The sequence below is a fragment of the Sprattus sprattus genome (genome assembly GCF_963457725.1).
Source record: "Sprattus sprattus genome assembly, chromosome: 15".
Lineage (NCBI taxonomy): Eukaryota > Metazoa > Chordata > Actinopteri > Clupeiformes > Clupeidae > Sprattus > Sprattus sprattus.
The window spans coordinates 23664723-23685366 of NC_137913.1; the positions used below are offsets into that span (position 1 = coordinate 23664723).

General features: G+C 44.0%; 1 protein-coding gene across 4 annotated transcripts in view; it reads left to right on the forward strand.

Moving 5' to 3' along the window:
- Window positions 1–20059, forward strand: part of clip1a (CAP-GLY domain containing linker protein 1a) — a 39594-nt gene extending 19535 nt beyond the window's left edge. For 3 of the 4 annotated variants that reach the window (XM_080852409.1, XM_080852411.1, XM_080852410.1), the window contains exons 9-25: window positions 1485–2399; window positions 2727–2822; window positions 3483–3540; window positions 3727–3810; window positions 3969–4125; window positions 4366–4531; window positions 4757–4972; window positions 5846–8551; window positions 9831–9968; window positions 11318–11424; window positions 12856–12979; window positions 13106–13158; window positions 13885–14002; window positions 14169–14331; window positions 14569–14621; window positions 18179–18306; window positions 18702–20059. In XM_080852409.1, coding sequence (XP_080708535.1) covers window positions 1485–2399; window positions 2727–2822; window positions 3483–3540; window positions 3727–3810; window positions 3969–4125; window positions 4366–4531; window positions 4757–4972; window positions 5846–8551; window positions 9831–9968; window positions 11318–11424; window positions 12856–12979; window positions 13106–13158; window positions 13885–14002; window positions 14169–14331; window positions 14569–14621; window positions 18179–18306; window positions 18702–18930 — 5511 coding nt within the window. In that variant the 3' untranslated portion in view covers window positions 18931–20059. Of the gene's footprint in view, window positions 1–1484; window positions 2400–2726; window positions 2823–3482; window positions 3541–3726; window positions 3811–3968; window positions 4126–4365; window positions 4532–4756; window positions 4973–5845; window positions 8552–9830; window positions 9969–11317; window positions 11425–12855; window positions 12980–13105; window positions 13159–13884; window positions 14003–14168; window positions 14332–14568; window positions 14622–17379; window positions 18307–18701 lie in introns of those variants that run through there. The other variant, XM_080852412.1, reaches the window with a different exon arrangement.
- Window positions 20060–20644: the final 585 nt, after the last annotated feature.

Genomic DNA, 20644 nt, shown 5'->3' on the forward strand with positions numbered 1-20644 from the left:
GAGCATGCCCTTCTTAAGGAGCTAGAGCAGAGTCTGCTCTTTGAAAAGGCCAAAGCTGACAAACTCCAGAGGGAGTTAGAAGACTCTAGGGTAATGAACCTGCGCCCTTGACAGAAAGGGGACAAGAGGCGGGGGATATTTTGGGGGGTAAATAACTGTAGTTGGGGTGGGGTGGGGGGAGCTTTTGGGGGGATGGATCTGGGCTTCGCAGACAACGTTTCCTCTGGGTTGGACCTTAACCACAAAATGGGAGCTCTGGATCTACATTACAAGGATTTGTTTTTTGGGTGGAAGGGCAGGTGCGTCCGCAATGTGGTTCTTCAAGAGGTAATACCTGAAAAAGCTGCCTCCTAAAAGCTTCTGCTTGTACTAAACATGCACTGTAGCTGCTGCATTTCACAAACACTATAGTGACCCAGGCAAGTGTCTAATAACAGCTGCATTATACTCTTAGCCTCATTGGTCTTACTGCTCTGCTTGTTTGTTAGACATGGCGCAGGAATCTATAGATAAACCATCATTACATTTGTATTTGTTCAGAAGTAGCTCTGATTTCAAAGGTTACCACAAAACGTCTATAATTGTGCATTGTCTGCATCTAGACACATGCCTCTCAGCCTCGATCAATGATCAGTTGGAGTCTGAAATGTTATGCTCGCTTGATAAAAGGTCCACAGGCCATTTCAGGGCAGAGTTCTAAACAGTGTGTTTCTGTTCAAACTTCTCAACCAGAGGCAAATCCTAGACCTGTTCTCTATATGCCTTCTCTATACACCTCGCATTCCTACTGGATCTTACCAAACGGTTGCCATCAAGGTGTCAGCCCACCATCTGTTGATTGTTTGTCCGGTGTTGCCCCTTGCTCCTGACGGTGACGTCTGCTTTATCCCAACCACAACCCAGTTCCATCAGTTTTAGGTCTTGGGATAGTTCCTACCTGTGTGTCTGTGTGTGCCCTTTGTAATTCAATAACCAACCATAAGTGTAAGAATCATTTAGCCCTCTACAATTTAAAAACCCACCCCAGTGGTTGGAAAATTATAGTTATATTTCCTGTTAAAACTGTAATATATCAGCATCATAGTATGCTCTCTGGACACAAATTACATTTGAATCAGCTGGTGAGGGTTTAAACTTTTGTTGTCTTTTTTCATAGAATAGGGCCTGTTAGAATTTCACTCTAGCCCTGAAATGTCCCTGTAGGATTTAGATCATGACCCAACCCCATCCCCCATGTAGAAAACAGGTACACATACACACACACCCCCTCACACTGGAACACTTCATCCGTCCTATATATATATATATATATACACACATCTCATTTACAAATACAAAGATTACATTTTTTTTTTGTTCCTTACTTCACTTAATCACTCACACACACACACACACACACACACACACACACACCTTTCAAACCTCTATCGCAAACTGTGTGTGTGTGGGCTGGTGTGAGCCTTTGTGCTGTGACTCCTCCCCAGGTGGCCACCGTGTCTGAGCGGTCACGGATTATGGAACTGGAGAGGGATCTCGCCCTACGGGACAAAGAGGTGGCCGCCCTGCGCCAGCACCTCGAGTCCGCCTCGGGCGAGGGCTCTGGTACCGACCCAGCAGCAGCGGTACTCCTTGAGGAAGTTGCCTCCCTCCGCGCCCAGCTGTCCTCTCAGGGCGCCGGGCACCAAGCAGCGCTGCAGGACCTCCGCGACCGGCTGGAGGCGGCAGAGCGGGCGCACGGCGAGGCCCTGGCCCAGCTGCAGGCATCCTCCAGCCGCCTGAGCAAGGACAACGAGCAACTGCGGGCACGCCTGGCCCAGGCGGAGCAGGAGAACGCTGACGTCATCGAGCTGTGGCGCTCCAAGCTCACCTCCGCCATGGCCTCCCACCAGCAGGCCATGGAGGAGCTGCGGGTCACCTCGGAGAAGGGGGCCGGCGGGGCCCAGGCGGGCGAGCGGGTGGAGCTGCGTGGGGCCTTGGAGAGGCTGAAGGTAGAGCACAAGCTGGCGCTGGAGGAGGCCATCGCCCAGCGAGAGGCGGAGGCCGCGGTGCAGACCCGGCAGGGCGACGAGCTGAAGGCGCAGCTGCTGAGCTTGGCTGAGGAGAAGGAGCGTCTGGAAGACTCGCTGCGCACCAGCGTGGAGCGCGCCGAGGAGCAGCACCTGGTGGAGATGGAGGAGCAGCTGGGCAAGCTGCACGCAGCAGAGCTCAGGGTAAAGGAGCTGGAGGAGGGGGGCGCAGAGTTAGGGCAGCAGGCAGAGGTGAAGGCCAAGGAGGCCCAAGAGCTAGCAGCCAGTCTCGAGTCGCTGCGCTCTCAGCAGACACAAGGTAACGAGGACATGCAGGGCCTCAGAGCCCGACTGGAGGAAGCCGAGGGCAAGGCACGTTCTCATGAGGGCAAGGTGGGTGCTCCCTTTCTTTTTGTTCATGCCCCTCAGCCCTGTCAGTTACATCTGTGTTTTTGCACATTTGAGTTTCCATCTTCGCACTGTTTACCCTGCATTACATGACTGCAAAACTGAGTGTTTTTTTTAATGGTCCTGTTCAAACCACCCTACCCCTTGGTCTATGGATGCTAAAGCACTTTGAAGCAGGAAGTGTTTTTACCCGGTCATATTTTTGTATTTTTATTTTAATTCTCCATTTGTGTGTGTGTGTGTGTGTGCATCTGCCCCTCTCCCTCCTCATGTTCATAATGTGCACCCCAACCCCCCTGGGCGTGACCCTAGATGAGTGAGCTGAGCTCTCAGCTGGAAGGCCGGCAGCAGGAGCTGGCGAGTCTGCAGCAGGAGAAGGGCTCCCTGGAGCAAGAGCTCAGCAGCATGGTGAGTAGCGGGCGGGGTGGTAGGGCAGGGGTAAGGAAGGAAGCTGGAGAGGGCTATAAGGAAGCTGGAGGCGGCTGGCGCTAGAAGGGGTAAAGGCCAGGTTGTCATGAAAATCCCGGAACAGCAGGATCCTGGAATGTGCTTTACTATTCAGTTTTGTGCATTGTTTATTTTTGTTTATTTATTTATTAAAACCATCCCAAAATGTTGTTGTAAGCCTGGGATACCACGCTAAATAGGTTCAGTATAGTTATTAAAATTGGATTTTGTCGGAATATTTCAGTGAGTTTATAGTAAGTTATAACCTAGATGGCCAATTGTGTAAAGAGAGCCTTTAAATGTTGATGTGGCATGTCTATGAGTCCTGCTGATGTACAGGTCAGTTTATATCAGCCTCTGCAAAATACTCTTAATTCCAGTTTGTATTTGATATGACATTGGTAAGGTGTGTACAAAAGAAACATGCCACTAGATGGAACTCTATCCTTTTTCACCAGCTCAACGCAGATAACTAGTGCCTTATTCCAGGCATCAGCTGTAATGAAAGCTTGCCAGGGAATTAATTAACTACAGTTCACGGGCTAAAGACTCATGTGTGTGATACTTCTGTGTTTTGCCTAACATCTTTTTTTCATTCTTTTTTTGGCTTTTTCTTCTCAGAAAAAGAAGCTTGTGGAAACTTGTGGCGAACAGGCTGAATCAGCACAAACTATGCAAGGTAAGTTGCATAGTTATTCAGGGCTGCAGCGCCTCATGAGGTGAAGGACTTTTTGTTTTACAGGGTTCTACTCATATGTGCCAACACCTAGATATAAAAATATTCCTCTCCTATGACCCAAGCTTAATTGCACATCTGGGTGTGGAGCTTTCATTGTTGACTTCTCTCTGTGTTGTTCCTTTGCAGAGTTACAGGATCAACTGAGCAGTAAAGAGGAGCTGTGCACATCTCTCTCCACTGAGTCAGAAGCACTTAAATCCCAAGTTGCTGGTCAGTGCTATATTTCGATCCAAACACAAACCTCTATTGCATTTAGCAGGGCCTTAATGTATGAAAGTGCAGGTCATTAGTTGCAAACTATTTGCATACACAGGATTGCTTAGTGTTTTTAGTGTCGAAGCATATTAAGGGTATTTGTATACATGCAGGGCTGGAGAGGAAGCTGAAGGCTGACGAGGAGAAGCTGGACCAGCTGAACAAGGGCAAGGCAAAACTGGAAAATGACTTCAGTGACATGATAAAATCATCTGGGGACAGTTCTGTCCAGCTGACAAAAATGAATGAGGATCTCAATCAGAAGGAGAGGTAGGTTTGAAGAACCAGACATACAAGCCCGCCTTTATGTTTGACCTCTCAATGCTGTACTACACATATCAGTCCTGTGAATCGCTCTCAATCAATTTTTATACTGAACATAAACTTGTTGAAATAGTGTTTGAAAAATGCATTTTGCCCAGAGTTTCTTGTTACCTTCTAAGTGCAGAAGGTGCAAATGTGCTACACTCAGGAGTACCTAGATTTTAACATTAATTTTGCACCTGTAAGGCGTCTGGAGGAGTTGCAGACCCAGCTGGCGGAGCAGAGGGAGCGTGTGGCCCGGTCTGAGGAGAGCAGGAGACAGGAGCAGAATAGAGCCGAGCAGGAGCTCACAGACACCAAGGAGAAGGTCCAGGGAGAGGTGTCCAGCCTTCAGGAAAAAATCGCTCAGCTGGTGAGATGACCGAACACAGAACACTACCTGGAAGAGATGAGACATAACATTTTACCTGGCTGTTAATTTGGAAATTGTTGTTAAGAAGACATTTGAAAGTGACTTTTGGTTTTAATGGCAGAAGAGTCTGTTTCTTGTGAACCATAAACACCATAATGACACTGAAAAACTTGGAAGGAACTTGTGTACATTAAAGCTCACTCTCTGATGCCTGGTGGTTTTCAGGAGAAGAAAGTGCAGAAAGCTCAATCCAAGGCCCAAGGGGCTAAGGCCTCTGGAGAAGAGGCTCTGTCTAAGGCCTCTGAGCTCCATGCTAAGGAGCTGGAAGAGCTGCGTGCCCAGGTGGAGGTCACAAAGATAGACCTCAGTGACTCCGCCAATAAGAGCAAACAGCTGGAGGAGCAGGTGACGGAGCTGCTAGTCTACAAGGACCAGGCACAGGTAAGTGCCATTTTGTTTTATATACCTGATCAGGTTTAGTGTAGGTTTTAAACAGTTGTTTGTCAATTTGTAGAAGATGAATTAATATGAAGTGGATGATGGGACAGTTAAATAAATATGACGGTAAGGTCTGAAGAAGATAGACATAGACACTCTGCAATGCACTAGGAGACAGATATCAGTCAATACCAGGCTTTTTGAATAATAAGTGGTGTTAATCTTGTGCTCTGATGCGCAAGCAAGGTATTTTTATTGTCATGCTCACATGAAGATGACACAGGATCAGTTTGAATGCAAGTAACCAGAATGTAGTGCTATGCTATTGATTGAATCATCATCATAAACAGTATGATTTATTCAACATTCATGATGATAACATTCTCATATTCATACAAAGCCATAACCTCATTTGTGATGTTTTCTTTGGATCAGTTAATGGCAGGTGGACACCAATTTGATTTTAAAATCAAAGGAATAGACAGCAGTGTCTTTATTTATTTATTTATTTATTCATTTATGTATTTGTTCTTGGGAAAGTCAGTCATGTTTCTCTGAGAGCTATGAAATATTCACACTCATGTCACTGGAGCTCTACAAGCTTAGCTACATCTTCTCCTATTGCTCAGCAGCCCAATTCCAAATTCTTTGTTGGTGTACCTCTATTTGTCTCATTTTCAGTTTTTAAACCTAAAGGTTGATTGCCCTGCCATTCTCTCCTGGCTTTTTTGCTTGCAAAATGCCAACCATTACCAACTGGTGGCGTATTTATTTATTTATTTTTGCTTGAATTCAGTTTTTTAATTCACGTAACCTTTCCCCCTTCCCTCCCCTTCCCTTCTCTACCCCTTGTGTTTTCCACCTCATTTCCTCCAGTCTCTCAATGCTGACTTGACCTCCTCCAATCAGGAGGCTGAACGGCTCTCTGCAGAGCTTGTAAATATCAAGGCTGCGTCTGAGCGCCTAACAACGGAGGGTAATGATTTGCAGGTTCAAAGAGAAGCCGTAAAGAAACAGTTATCCGATTCCCTGGAGAAAGTCTCATCTTTGGAGGCATCTCACAAACAGCTTTCTGTAAAGTATGATGACCTGGAGACACTAAAAGAAAAGCTCCTCATCGAGAACAAAGATCTGCTGTCTAGCAAAACCTCCCTGGACAAGGAAAAGTTGTCAATCACTGCAGAAAAAGACAAGTTTTCGCAACAGCTGCAAGAACTTGGCATCACCTTGGAGAAGCTAAAGGATGAGAACACCAGTTTCAAGGCCTTGGAAGTGAAGCATCTAGCTGAAATTGCAGAACTCCAGAATGTAAAAGCTGAGAAGCAGGAAGTTCTTCAGAAGTACCAGGAGGAGATGAAACAGCAGGATGCCAACAAGAAGCAGCTGTCCAATGATCTTGAGAAGGCCTCTAGTGACCTGGATAAAATCAAAGGGGAGCTTGCCAAAAGCCATGAAGACCTGAAGTCGTTAAAGGAAACTTTAGGGAAAGAACAAAACACATTTGGAAAAGAAAAGAAGGCCCTAGATGCAGAGAATACAGAACTAAAGTCTATGGTTCAGTCCCTTACTTCTGAAAAGGAAGACCTTTGTGTCAATAATGCCCAGTTGCAGGTTGAAAAAGAGAACCTGAATAAAGAGCATAACAAAGTATCCACACAGTTGAATGCTGCTGTGTTGGAGAAAGAGGCCCTTGTTGCTGACAAAGTAGAATTGCAGAATAAGTTAAACACTACAAACAAGGATCTTGAGAAGGCTCTTCGCGACATTACAGAGTTGGAAGCTTCCAAAAGCAGCCAGATTAAAATGCTGGAGGATATCAAGATGAGCAGTGAGGTAACTGACTCTGAGAAACTAAAGTTATTGCAGGAAAAGGAAGACTTACTTTCCACATGTAGAAAGGTGTGCTCTGAGAAGGAGGAGCTTGCAAAAGAAAAGCTGGAGCTTGAAGAGAAGCTACACCAAACTGCAGATGAGGTCAAAACTGCAAATGAGAAGATCCAACAGGAAACCACAGCCTTTGCTCAAGAAAAGGGTACTCTGTGTTTGAAGGTCTCTGAAATGGAGAAGTCTCTGAAGTCCCTTCAAAAGAAGAAAACCAGCTTGGAATCCGCCTTAGGGAAGCAGAAGGCTGAGAAGGAGCATTTAGAAAAGGAGAAAGATGAGTTGGTTGAGAAGCATGAAAGGGAAGCCTCTGAGAAGTCATCTATTACTGCAGAAAAAAATCAACTTTCAGAAGAGTTAAGCAAAACAAAGGATCATGTTGATAGATACTCCAGGGAATGTGCTGACTTGGTGAAGGAAAAGGCCAATCTTGTTGCTGAGTTAGAGGAAACAAAACAAAAGAAACTTGAAGTTGAAGGTCAGAAAACTAATTTATTCCAAGATAAAGTAAACTTAGAAGCACAGTTGCTGAAACTCAGTTCTGAGATCGATTCACTTAGGAAAGCCAAAGAACAGTTAACTGATGAGCTTAGTAAAGTGAATGTTAACAAAGATCACTTGCAAGAAGAACATGACCATCAGAGGGAGGCTCTGTCAAAGGAACGAGATATTCTTCTTTCCCAGAAAGCAGATCTTACTAAGAGTCTAGAGCAGCTTCAGAAGGACAAAGAGAGCCTGAACAAACAAATTCAAGAGCTTTCCTCTGAGAAAAAGTCTCTCTCAGAATCAAAACACCTTCTCGAGGCTCAGCAGCAGACCTTGAACACAGAAAATAATGAACTCTGTACTACCAAGAATAACCTTGACAAAAAGGTTGGGGATCTTGAAAAACAGTTAGCCAGTTTATCTCAAGAGAAAAACACCCTGCATGAGTCAGAATCTAAACTAAAGGTTGAAATATCTTCTTCCCAAGCTGAATTTAAAGCACTAACAAAAGAAAAACAGAATCTAATGAGTCAGTTTGAGCAGCTAAAAATCGCTCATGAAAAGGTGCTTGCTGAGAAGCTGAACTTGCATGATGAAAAGGCTGAATTTGAGGCTAAACTACAGGAATTTAACGATCAAGCCATGTCTGGTGCTCAGACTGTGGATGAAATGTCTGTCAATCTCAAGAAAGCAAAAGAAGAGAAAAATGCTTTGGCTAAAGAGGTGAAAAACCTTAAGGCTCAGCAAAAACAAAGTGATCAGGTGAGATCAGACATGGCAGTGGAGAAAGAACTCCTCTCTGGTAAATTGGAAGACCTTCAAAGAGAAGCCATTGCCCTGTCCAAGGAGAGAGCTGACATACAGTCTTCTCGCAACAACTTGGAAAAGGAAGTCTTGTCCCTGCGCCAGACCCAGGCAACCAGTGAGAAGGAACGCTTGGAGCTCCTGGGTAGATTGGAGGACCTGAAGGTCTCACACGCCCAGCTTGAGGCAGACACCCAGACCCTCCGTGCATCAGTGGCCATGTTAGAACAGAAGCAGCGAGCGTCTTCGGAGGAGGCTGCTTCATCGTCCAAGACCCAGGCCGAGGCGGCATCCTCCCTTGCCAAGGTGCAGGCAGAGAAGGAGATCTTACTCAAGGAAAAAGAGGAGGCCAACCACAAAATTGCTCAGCTTGAAGCACAATGCAAAAACACACTTGCAAAGCAGCTTGAGGTACTTCGCCACTAGCAACCTTCACCCAAATAACCAACACTGCACCTGCTTGGGTCATGTGGCACCTCTTACTGCATGCTTACACTCCACTGCATGCTTACACTCCACTGCATGCTTACACTCCACTGCCTTGGCTTTTTCTCATTTCAACCTCTAATCCTGTTCATTTCTTCCACTGGATTTACAAAAAGCACTAACCTTTCTCTCAGTCTGTCGTAGATAGATGTCATACTGACATTCCTGTGGGCTTAGAATGGGACCTGTTCCACTGTGATCTACTGCCATTGCAGGACTATCACAAAGGGTGACAATTTGATAGTGGAGTTCAAGGCAATTTTTCATTTGGAATCCACTGTGGTATTGAGAATTGAACATACTTACTGGTACAATTGGACAATTGAATCATATTTTGTTTTTTTTAAGCCTTTTAAGACTCCACTCATTAGAATTTAGATTGATTCACTCTAGCACCAGATTAATTGCACTGTACATAACCATTCTCTGACCACAGGACCCAACTTGTTATAGTTGATAGTTAGCAACCCAACTAGCAATGCAGAGGAATCAAGGTGTCAAAAAAGAAATGCAAACAGGCCTGGTTTTCATTAATCAGAATGAACAATGATATGGAAGAAGTAATTGAAGCAATCCCGCAATTGGCTGTAGCATGAAAGTAATATTGCATGACCAAAGCAATATTGCATAGACCGAAACCATAATGCCGACAAACCTGCTTGAACAAGGTCTGAAAATGGTTTTGCAGTGAGGAAACAGATTTATGGTTAATGGTTCAGACCAGGTATTAGAGAGTGGCCCCTATACTATACTAACAGGGCTTAACATCTCATACATACCATTTACTAAATGTATTAATGCTCATCATCCACTCACTCACATTTTTGTAAAGTTTTCTACACATTATCACTCATCAAAACCCATGTAATTAATCTAACGGGGTATATAATGGTTCTGTTAGTGTTAACCCTCCCTCAGATCTTGTGCTTCAGATTTGTATGGCATGATAATTTGGTAAGCATCTACCGGTAATTCGGTGTACGATGTATAAATACAAAATAAGAAAAGCTTTATTTGCCTTAGCCTGGAGCACCTTCAGGCACCTGACCCCAAACCAGGACACATGTCATACCACATGTCATGGCATCGGCAGTGTGACTTGTGTCCTAGGGGCCAGGTTTGAGCCTGTCTGAAATCCTGGTTTTAAAGCATGTGTTCTATAGCATGTGTTCTAAGGTGTCTGTGTTCGGCCCTTGGTGCCTAGGCTGCAGAGAGCGCTGGGCAGACGGCTGAGGCAGTGGAGCGGCTGACCCAGGAAAAGGGCAGTCTGCAGCAGGAGAAAAGCGAGGCCCAGGCCCTAGTAGAGGAGCTCAAGGTTGCCCAGCAGAAGCTGCAGAGTCAGGTGAGTGGGAGCAGAAGGAGCTTGGAGGATGTTTTTCTTCATCCACTGATTTTATAAAGGTAGTCTGTCCTCGTGACAGTTTTAGACAGTTGAAACAAAGCAGATTAGACGCAAAACTAGAACATATTGATATGTGAATAATAATCCTATTTGGGGGAGTGGCAAGATGACAAGTTGCAGTGTGAGACATGACACCAGAAAATATAGAGCGTCATTCCCCATGACTAAAAAGAGCTGGAGCAGGCAGACTCCTCAGCCACTGTGTTCTTATAATAATAATAACACAAGACCAAACAGTGGCAATGTGATAATGGTGATCAAGAGGTTGACAAAGAAAAGGGATGGGAAGGAGATAAGAGTTTAGGGGGAAATTGAGACAGGGGTGGGACAGGGAGACGTTTTACATAATCCAGCAGCATCTCAAACTTAGCTAGTGACTCTAAGCTTGTACTCTTAAAAGAACAAGCCATGGAGCACTCTCTCCTGCGTTGATGTTGGCTCATGTATTATTGATAGATTTATTTGTGTACCAGCTGAGGGACCAAAAGAGAGGGTAGAACAAGGGAACAGTTTGGATCTACAGGGGTAAGAAGTGGAAGGTAGTTTTAGACATGCAGGTGTGGAGCTATAGAAATGTACTAATGCCTCAGGAAAGAGGCTACAGCCTCAACTCCTCCTGTGCTCAGGTACTGTGTCTGTGTTTTTATTTATATGTTGCATATATGTGGCTTTAATCAGTGACGTTCTCTGTCTACAATGAAAGATGTTACCTATACCCAAAATGTTGGACGTTTTGCTGTCGTTCGAAATATAGATCCAGGAGAGAGCTGTGATGCTGCTGTGCTGTTTTTAGATGGTGACTTTGGTGAATAGAGCCGTTGTTGGTGTAGTGTACAGCAGACACAGACACACAGAGGAAACTGCCAGATTAACCAATAGAGAATCATTATGGGGAGTGAGATAGGTTGTTGTGTGTGATGTATGGAAATGAAATCCCTCATCATGCAGTGTAACTTCTTAAGTAAAAAAAGAAAAAAAATTGCCTACAGGGTCTTCATAAATATTTTGGCTTTATTGTCTTTACCTAAGCTGTTAACAGTGCGCAGTGTTTGCCTTAAGGCCAGGTGATATGGCGGTTAACCTATGGATTCATAGATATCTGGTTGTCTACCACTCTTGTGTGTGATCCAGTACCACTCTTGTCTGTGATCCAGTACCACTCTTGTCTCTGATCCAGTACCACTCTTGTCTTTGATCTAGTACCACTCTTGTCTCTGATCCAGTACCACTCTTGTCTCTGATCCAGTACCACTCTTGTCTCTGATCCAGTACCACTCTTGTCTGTTTAGCTGGAGGCAGCGACGAAGCAGAGCTCTTCCCACCAGGAGGAGCTGACCAGGTCAAAAAAGCAGCTGAGCACCGAGAGCAAAAAGATCAGCAGCCTGTCCAAAGAGATGTGAGTATGACGGCACTGAAATAATAATAACACGTGTATAAAAGAGATAGGCACACCCAATACTATTTGTCAGAATTTAAACCTTTGCTGCAAACAATACAAGTCTGATTACAAACCCCCTGTGTCCAGGTTCATCTACCACCTCTAAAACTGTATTTATAATTATTTAGGTTGGGGGATAGATGTCCGATATACATCTCTGTACATTCTGAGACCAAGACTGGTTCATATTGTTTTAGGATGATCTTCTGAAGCTCTTGTAGTGTTATATAACTGATGATTTAGGAACAGATATCAAAATCACATAACAAGCACACTTCCCATGACGAGTAAGGGAAATGAATAAGTAAGGAATGTCGCATTTAGTAGACTTTTCTTGAGTAACTTGGTGTGACTTGCTGTAACAAATAGCAAGTAGTACGCCATCAGCACTGCACTTTAACTCAGAAATTGAATATCAGGAGAACTTTTGGAAAAACTCAACCAGTTGTATATAATGCACAATTGCACTTTAAGACTGTACTGTTTGTGGCCCATTATTTATACATTGCTGCAAATATAAAGTGCAACTCTAATACACTAATATGCAGTTATACCAAAAGCCAGTTGCAGTGGTAATACTGTATTTCTGTGAGCATTATCTGTCTTTGGCACAGCGTGAGTACCACCCTGCCATCGCTAGAGGGCGTGTTCATCAGCACTCATGTCCTCATTTTACTGGCGTAGAGGGCAGGCTAAAGCCTCTCCACTGGCACTGCAGAGTCTCCATGCTGTGCTCCTGCAGTAGTGCTGGTGAAATGACTGATGTAGACATGTCCATCTATTAGCCTCTAACTGACTTGCTATTATAGACTCTGGCGTCATTACTTCCTGCTCCCCAACAGAACTGTATTTTCAACAGAGGCTTTCTGCTTAATTAAAGCACTATTACAAATTGATGAAATCTTGATGTGACCGGTTATAGCCTGCCCCTCTTAGCCTGTCTAACATTTATTTAAAGTGTCACTTTAAATACACTTAAGACCTGCCCGAGTATGCTGAAAAAAGTGGAACGCAAAGGCATTTACAAATTAGCTGCCTGTTTGTTTAAATAACCAAATGCTTTTGGACTGAGGAGTGTGCAAGTATAGGGCTCAGATACAGATATTCAAACATAGTCTTGGTATTTATAATTGATTTTGGATGGAAGTGTCTGCTATTTAGACAAGGTGAGGCATCATTCATTCCGAGTTGTATCGGCATGAGTCACATGAAAGTTAAGTAGTTTGGTGCCAAATGTTCAGCTGAGTTACATTGCGATTCTAGACTAAATCTGTTTCTGAGCAAATGGTCAGTTGGCCAGGTTCGTGTTTCACTTCACTACATTTGGATACCATCATTTGGCTAAGGGTTCGTCCTGGTAATGTTTTGTTTGTTTCCTGTGTCATGTAGTGAAGCGCTGAAGACGTCCGCCTCTGAGCAGGCTGGTCGGCTGGAGGCTCTGGAGAAGGAGAAGGCCTCCCTTTCTGAGGAGCTGGCCAGCAAACAGCAGGACAACAGCAGCCAAGGGAAGAAGGTACCAGAGTGTTCCTCACCTGGCTGCAACAATACTGCACCACACACTGTCCAGATAAACACTCACCTCTAATGCAACAACAGCAACTGCCCCATAAAATGTATTTATTTGTTTTGTCCCCGGCAGCTTGAAGAGCAGTGTGCCACTCTCAGCAAGCAAGTCAAGGAGATGAAGAAGAGGTAAGGAACCGCAGTGATCCAGAGAAGCCTCTTGGCTCTGAAGGCATGTGGACTATGAGTCATTGTCTGTCTTTTGATTGGCAACTTGAAGTATGCTTCCTCTTAGCCAACATGCTGCTTCCCCATGCTATGTTTATGCGTGCGAGGCTGCTTTGTGTCGCAGGGTGGCGTTTGGCCAGTTGTCTCTGCTGCTTGAATCCCTCCTAATGTTTTTCTGTTGCTTGCTTCTTTCTTGTCTTTGGTGCAAAAGCTTTCCTGGTAATGGGTACAGGTATTTATGTCGCTCCTGCTTACCTCATTTCATGCTGAGAGCACTGTGGCTATTGGACGCAGCCAGTTTCATCATTTTTGTAAAAGCCTCCCTAAGGTTTTAGTCATGTCCCATAATCTCTCAGCCCATTTGTCCATTTTCACAACCTCCATGCATATTATGCGCTCTTTTCTTTTTTTTCTTTTTGTGTCTGTGTTTGATGAGTACTTTGATATTTAAGTAAAGATATATAAGTTTGCATACCCCCCCTCTCACTATGTAGATACTTCTTTGACAATCATTTGATTGACACGACATATGAAACCCCAACACCAAGGACTAGACTATGTTCGAAATGTTTGGCACATTTTGGTTCATCCTTTGACTCTATTCATAGACTCCCGACCCTGAGTAAGCGCTCCCATCTCTCTGTCTGTGCGTCTGTCTGACCCCGTTGTTCTCTCTGTTGTGAACAGGGAGGGTGCACAGAAGAAGCAATCCGAGGAGGAGAAGGCCTCGCTCCAACAATCAGTCCAAAAAAGCAGTGCCTTGATCACAGAGCGGGACAAGGAGCTGGTGAAACTGAGAGACGAGGTGAAGCACCACACACTGAATACGAAATAATACGGCTTTTCAGTTTTTTGTCAGTTGTGACATTTGCCTTTGTGTTTACTCATGTGTAGGACATAATCATTTTCTGTCCATGCATATGTGTTTTGTGTCTGTTCGTCCATCCTAATGTCTCCCCCCCTATGAGCAGGTCTCAGAACTGCAAAGGGAGAGTGCGGCAGCAAAGTCGCTGCAGGTGGCTGTCCAGATGCTGGAGGCTGAGAAGTCTCGCCTGCAGGAGCGCATCTCCAGCCTGGAGAGCAGCCGGACAACAGCGCCGGCCAACGCAGCCGTAACCACGGCCACCAGCCCAGGTAAAGACCAACCTCCTTCAGAAGAGCTCTAAAACACTAGCTCTGTCATGTATGGATTTGGAGTTCTTGCAGTCCAGGCGTACATTTTTACTGTGAATTGTAACCTACATAAGCCAGTGTATCGTTAAAAGTAAATATTTATAATTAACAGCAGTACCCACTCACCTATGGCAAGATATTTTTGGTGGGTAAGAATGTTTCCATTAATGTACCTTATGATGTGACTGTTCTCTACAGGAGACTCTGCTATGGACCAGCTCAGAGAGGAGAAGGAAATGTCCGAGAGTCAGGTACACAAAATTCTTCCCAATGTCGCAATAGTGATCGGTCATTAGGTAGAGGTACAGTCCCGCCCACAATTATTGGCACCCCTAGTGAATATGAGCAAACAGGCTATGAGAAAATATGTCTTTGCTGTTTATCCTCTTGGTCTTCCACTCAAAATATTCATAAAAATCTTACCTTTTCGTTGAGGTAAAATAATTGAAAGAAAAAAAAAATTTGACATTAAAAAAATATTATTCTTCAAATCATGTGTGCCACAGTTATTGGCACCCCTTAATTAAATGTTGTGTGCAGCCTCCCTTTACCAAGATAACAGCTCTGAGTCTTCTCCTATAATGCGTGATGAGGTTTGTGAACAAATGGCACGGATTCTGAGACCATTCCTACATACAGTATCTCTCCAGATCCTTCAGATTCTGAGGTCAACGCTTGTAGACTCGGCTTCAGCTCATCCCACAGATTTTCTATGGGGTTTAGGTCAGGGGACTGTGATGGCCATGGCAAAACCTTTATTCTGCGGTTGGTGAACCATTTTTGTGTTGATATGGAGGTAAGCTTCGGATCATTTTCCTGCTAGAAGCTCCAACCACGGCCCATTTTAAGCTAACTGGAGGGGGCTGTTAGGTTTTCATTTAATATCTGCTGGTATTTGATGGAGTCCATGATACCATTTATCCTAACAAGATGTCCAGGGCCTTTGGAAGAAAAACATCAAAGATCCACCACCATACTTCACAGTGGGTATGAGGTGCTTTTCTGTATGGCTATCTTTCTGTCTACTCCAAACCCACCTTTGTTGTTTGTTGCCAAAAAGCTTTATTTTGGTCCCATCTGACCATATAACTCCGTCCCATTGAAAGTCTGACTTACATTTGGCAAACTGTAGGCACTTTAGTTTGTTGTTGATTGACAGCAGAGGCTTTTTTCTGGCAACCCTCCAAAACAACCTGTGGTGATGTGGGTGGCGTCTGATGGTAGTTTTGGGGACTTTCTGACCCCAAGACTCAACTAATGTCTGCAATTCTCCAGCGTTGATCCTTGGAGATTATTTTGCCAGTCGAACCATCCTCCTCACAGTGCGTGGGGTCAATTTACAGACAGATCCTTTTCCAGTCTGATTCCTTACATCTCCTGTCGCTTTAAACTTCTTTATTATTTCCATGATAGTGTATATGGGTATTTTCAACTGTTTAGAGATTTGTTTGTGTCCATTTCTTGATTTGTGCACCTCAACAACTTTTCATGGCACATTTTCACTGTGTTCTTGGGTCTTTCCCATAGTGATGAATGACTAATGGAATTTGGCCTGTGTCACCTCATATTTGTATGCCAGTGGAACAGGAAGTCATGGTTGACCTCTTAAGAGTTCCCAATCAAACAGGTGAACTTAATAATGCAAAACATGACTGGAAATATATTTAATTTAGATTTAAATTATAGATTTTTCTAGGGGTGCCAATAATTGTGGCACACATTTTTTGGGGAAAAATATTTATTTTTTTTCTTTCAAAAATGTTACTTCAATGAAAAGGTAAGATTTTTGTGAATATTTTGAGTGAAAGACCAAGAGGATAAACAGCATAGACATATTTTTTCATAGCCTGTTTGCTCATATTCACTAAGGGTGCCAATAATTGTGGGCGGGACTGTATATGTTACTTAAATGACTTAGAGTTGTACGTGTCTTGTATCCAGTTGTACTTTTTTTTTCTCTGTCTGTTACACATCATAGTAAGTGTAGCTTCATAAAGGATCAATATGGTTCATTATGTGCACTTCCTGAGTACTTGTCAAACATACTTCTGTGACTCTAAAAATTAATCTGCTTTGCTTGACTTGCAATTAATCCTTATGAAGCTACACTTAAATATAAGCCAAGACCCAGACATCTTTGTGCACATATTTCTGTCAAACCATACCATACAAAAGCTAGGCATAGACCCATTCCAGATGCTGCCAATCAGTATGTTTGTTAGAACGTGATGTAGGTTCTCCCAAAGCCCAGTATCATGGGTATAACAGTCAACCTTTGACTGATATCGTGTGGCCTACTGAACTTACCTACGTAATTGACTTAATTGCCCAAAGATGAGACAAAAGTGAAAAAAATAATGTTTGTAGATCACTTCCCCTAAACCTGTGTGACCTGATGTGTTTGTAGACTGCATACACTTAAAATTAGACATTAACGCCTGAAAAGTATTTGAAAGCTTGTAAGTGGATGTGACTTATTTGGCATGTGCATATTACTCAAGTTTTCTGTCAGTTATGCTCAGATCTTACACCGATCGGCCTGACCTGGCACTCAGGTGAATCAGACCACACATATTTAAATGTGGAGGTCCTTAAGCCTTCTTCTTACTCAAAAAGGTGTCAAACTCGTTCTCCAATAAATATCTGAAATGATCACATAAGAGGACAGTCTAATTCACAGTCTTTTCACAGTCAAATCTAAAGGTACTTTATTTTGTAAAGTGTTTTTGACATTGTTGGAATGGATGCAGTGGATTAGGTGGGGGGCTTTCCTAATTTAGTTGAACTGCTCTTTGCTACCCCCTGCTGGTTTAAAGCTGGCCTTGCCCTCTTAGGCCCTCTCAAATTGCCACTTCCCGCATCTGTCTTGTGCATTTTGATCTTGCCAGAGGTGGGCCTTGAATTTGTTTTAACGTCTGTCTTTTTGTCTCCCCCTGTTCTCCCTCTCTCTCTCCTGTCTCTCTCTGTCTCTTACTCTGATGTTGACAATGCTACCTTCTCTCTAAGCAGGCAGCGGTTGGTTACTGTTCTCATCTTCTTCATTCGTTCATGCATGTTTTTGTTCAGTTTTCGTTCTGAGTTCATGTTCACTGGTTCTGGGTCTGTTCTGTGTTATTCCATGTTGTTTGTCCATGTTTGTGGACACCAGTAAAAGAACACAGACTTTTCAATATCCGTTTTCCTGTTTACAACTGGGCTCCTCTGTCATAAGTCTAATATCCTTGTCAGACATTTCTCTGTCCTATTACTGTGCCACATGCTACCCACATGACTGGCTTCCCTATCAAATTGAAAAGTCATTGGGAACTGTGAAAATTAAGTTTGTAGAGTTTGCTGACTAAAAACTCTGTAATTACTGAAGTTAGTCAAACCATCATGTTGTACTTATGCACTGATTCAGTTCTTCTAAGTCATTAGCTTTGCCTCCTGATTGAAGTTCTATTCTAATAAGTGACTCCACTCATTTTTGACCTTTTGAATGTCATACCAAAGAGAAGGCAGAAAGTGATTGTTCTTTTACTGGTTTTGTTCTGTAGAGGAATGTCTCATACCGTACATGTTCTGTACATCATGCTGTTTTGACTTTGGGATACGTAAAGGAATGCAGGTGTTGCTTTCATACAGGAACTGAGGTGGGGCACGTGGGTGATGCCCTTGTTTGTACTAATGGCAGCTGTGAGGCTTTACACTTGTGTAGAATGGAAACTGTCCGAGAACCTGGTGTTGTTTGTCACGTCAATTTTAATCCAAATAGTTTGTGTGTATATATGTGGCCTTGTCCCTTATTTGTGTTTGCGTGTGCGGGCAGATTGAGTTCCTGAACTCGGTGATTGTGGACCTGCAGCGCAAGAACCAGGATCTTAAGTCTCAAATGGAGATCATGGCTGAGGCAGCGCTGAATGGGAACAATGCCAACGAGCTGGACAACTACGACAGGTATGTGCTCATCTCAGCCTGTCCCGTCCTGAATGCTCTTTAATCTCAAACTGATCTCAGACTTTTCACGATGGACACCAAATTCAATTTAATTTTATTTATATAGCGCCAAAGCAATAGAATTGTCTCAAGGCACTTTACAGAGCGCAGTGCCTGGACCTACTTAGAGCACAATGGCGACAGGGGCAAAAGATCAAAAGAAACGTTAAGTAGAACCGCGGCACATATGTGGGGACCCATCTGCTTGAGGTCGGCTGAGGAGAGATAGAAAGGGGGCGATCATGTAAATAACTGCTGTATTTTATACAGTCGCACTATGCCATGTTATGTTGGAAGCAACTGTTTAGTCTTTGTCAGACTCCCCCTCACCCCTGTCTTCCTCCTGCTCTGTGCAGTCGGGCTGAGGGGCCTGTGAAGAAGAAGCTCCCGCCGCGGCTCTTCTGCGACATCTGCGACTGCTTTGACATGCACGACACCGAAGACTGCCCCACACAGGCGCAGATGCCCCCCTCGCCGCCGCACACCACCTACCATGGGACCAGCGAGGATGAGCGCCCCTACTGTGACATTTGCGAGGCGTTCGGCCACTGGACAGAGTCTTGCAACGATGACCAGACCTTCTAGAAGCTTCTTTGCAGACTCTCTAGAGGCTTCTGTTTGCCTGCTGCTCCCTCTATATCTCTCTCTGCACAAAGCAGCCTGCAATACCCACAAAAACATGCCTCTCATCACACCTCGCGCAAGAGTGTTGTGTGTCTATACTCTGTGACTATGAACACTGTGTGTTTGTGTGTGTGTGTCTGTGTGTACATGTACACGTGCACAGTGAATGAATGTGTTGCATAAGTCCACTCTTTCATGCACACAAAGCCCCAAAGCGCTCTTACTGGGAGATCTCTCAAGAATTAAGGCAGTCAACTTAATCTGGTCACCCGTTACACACGTTGCACAGACTGTTCTTACAAGGCAGATGAAGGTGAAGGCAAATGGTATTCTATATCACCACAAAAAAAAAAGCTTTCTTTTGGACTAGTACTTGATATGAAAGAAATAAGAAAAAGAAAATGTACAATTATTTGAATGGGTCTGACTTTTCATTCTTTCTTTGATACTCTTGTGTATGGACTGGCACATGGTGTGCGCTTGCGTGTGCGTGTGCGTGTGCGTGTGCGTGCGCACTCAAGGGTAGAGGTTACCTCAACGGTTGTGGCTGAATATAGTAGAGGGTGGCTTGCTTTAGGGGAGTATGGGGGGGGTCCAGTCTTTATGGGCTTAACAGTATCCTCATACTGAAGGGGGCACAGCGAGGGAGATGCCATTTATATCCTAACGCACTGCACACTTTACCCCCCTCTTTGTGCCCTTGTGTGTAAAGACCCTTTGTTCCCTTTCTGAAATTGCCTTTCTGAGATCAAAGAAATTAACATGATCATTACTATGAGGATAAACTATTTGAGAAAGGACTGCATTTGTGCTGTCCCATTTTATGTAAGCTTTTCTTTGTCCTTTTAAATGTTGTACATCTGTACAAATCTAATAAAATAAAAAACATATGTTTCAATGAAGGTATCTCCTGGATTGTCTGTAAAGATTTTTAAGAAGTTTTGACATGTGACTAATTACCACATTTCTTTAGTGAGGAAAAGAGCTTTTGACACCACAACGTTTTTACTGTTGAATGTGTATGTATGGGAAGAATGCCTGTGTAAGTATTGCAACTTTTTGAAGCATTTTTGGCACAGACATTTGAATCCTTAATAAATGCAGGTGGTGTTTGGTAAATTGTATTTGTATATCTGTGTATAATTATAAAAGATAAAGGACTTTTTGAGGTATCTTTTGTGACTGAGTGTGCTACACTTGAATCGTGTGGATAGCGAATATACATCCACGTGTATAACCCTGGCGCTACATAGCCGGGTGTGGAGGAGTTCGAGCATAGGTACCCACATCTCCACGTTTGTGTTGGGGCATTTATGGCCTGTATTTAGGACAGATGATAAGGAAAATGATTGGGTGAGTGGAGAATAAGATTGAGAAATGACCTGGGCCAGACTCATCCCTCATTGGCACTCTGACCTGGGCCAGACTCATCCCTCATTGGCACTCTGACCTGGACCAGACTCAACCCTCATGGGCACTCTGACCTGGGCCAGACTTCACCTTCATGGGCACTCTGACCTGGGCCAGACTCAACCCTCATGGGCACTCTGACCTGGGCCAGACTCAACCCTCATGGGCACTCTGACCTGGGCCAGACTCAACCCTCATGGGCACTCTGACCTGGGCCAGACTCAATCCTCATTGGCACTCTGACCTGGGCCAGACTCAATCCTCA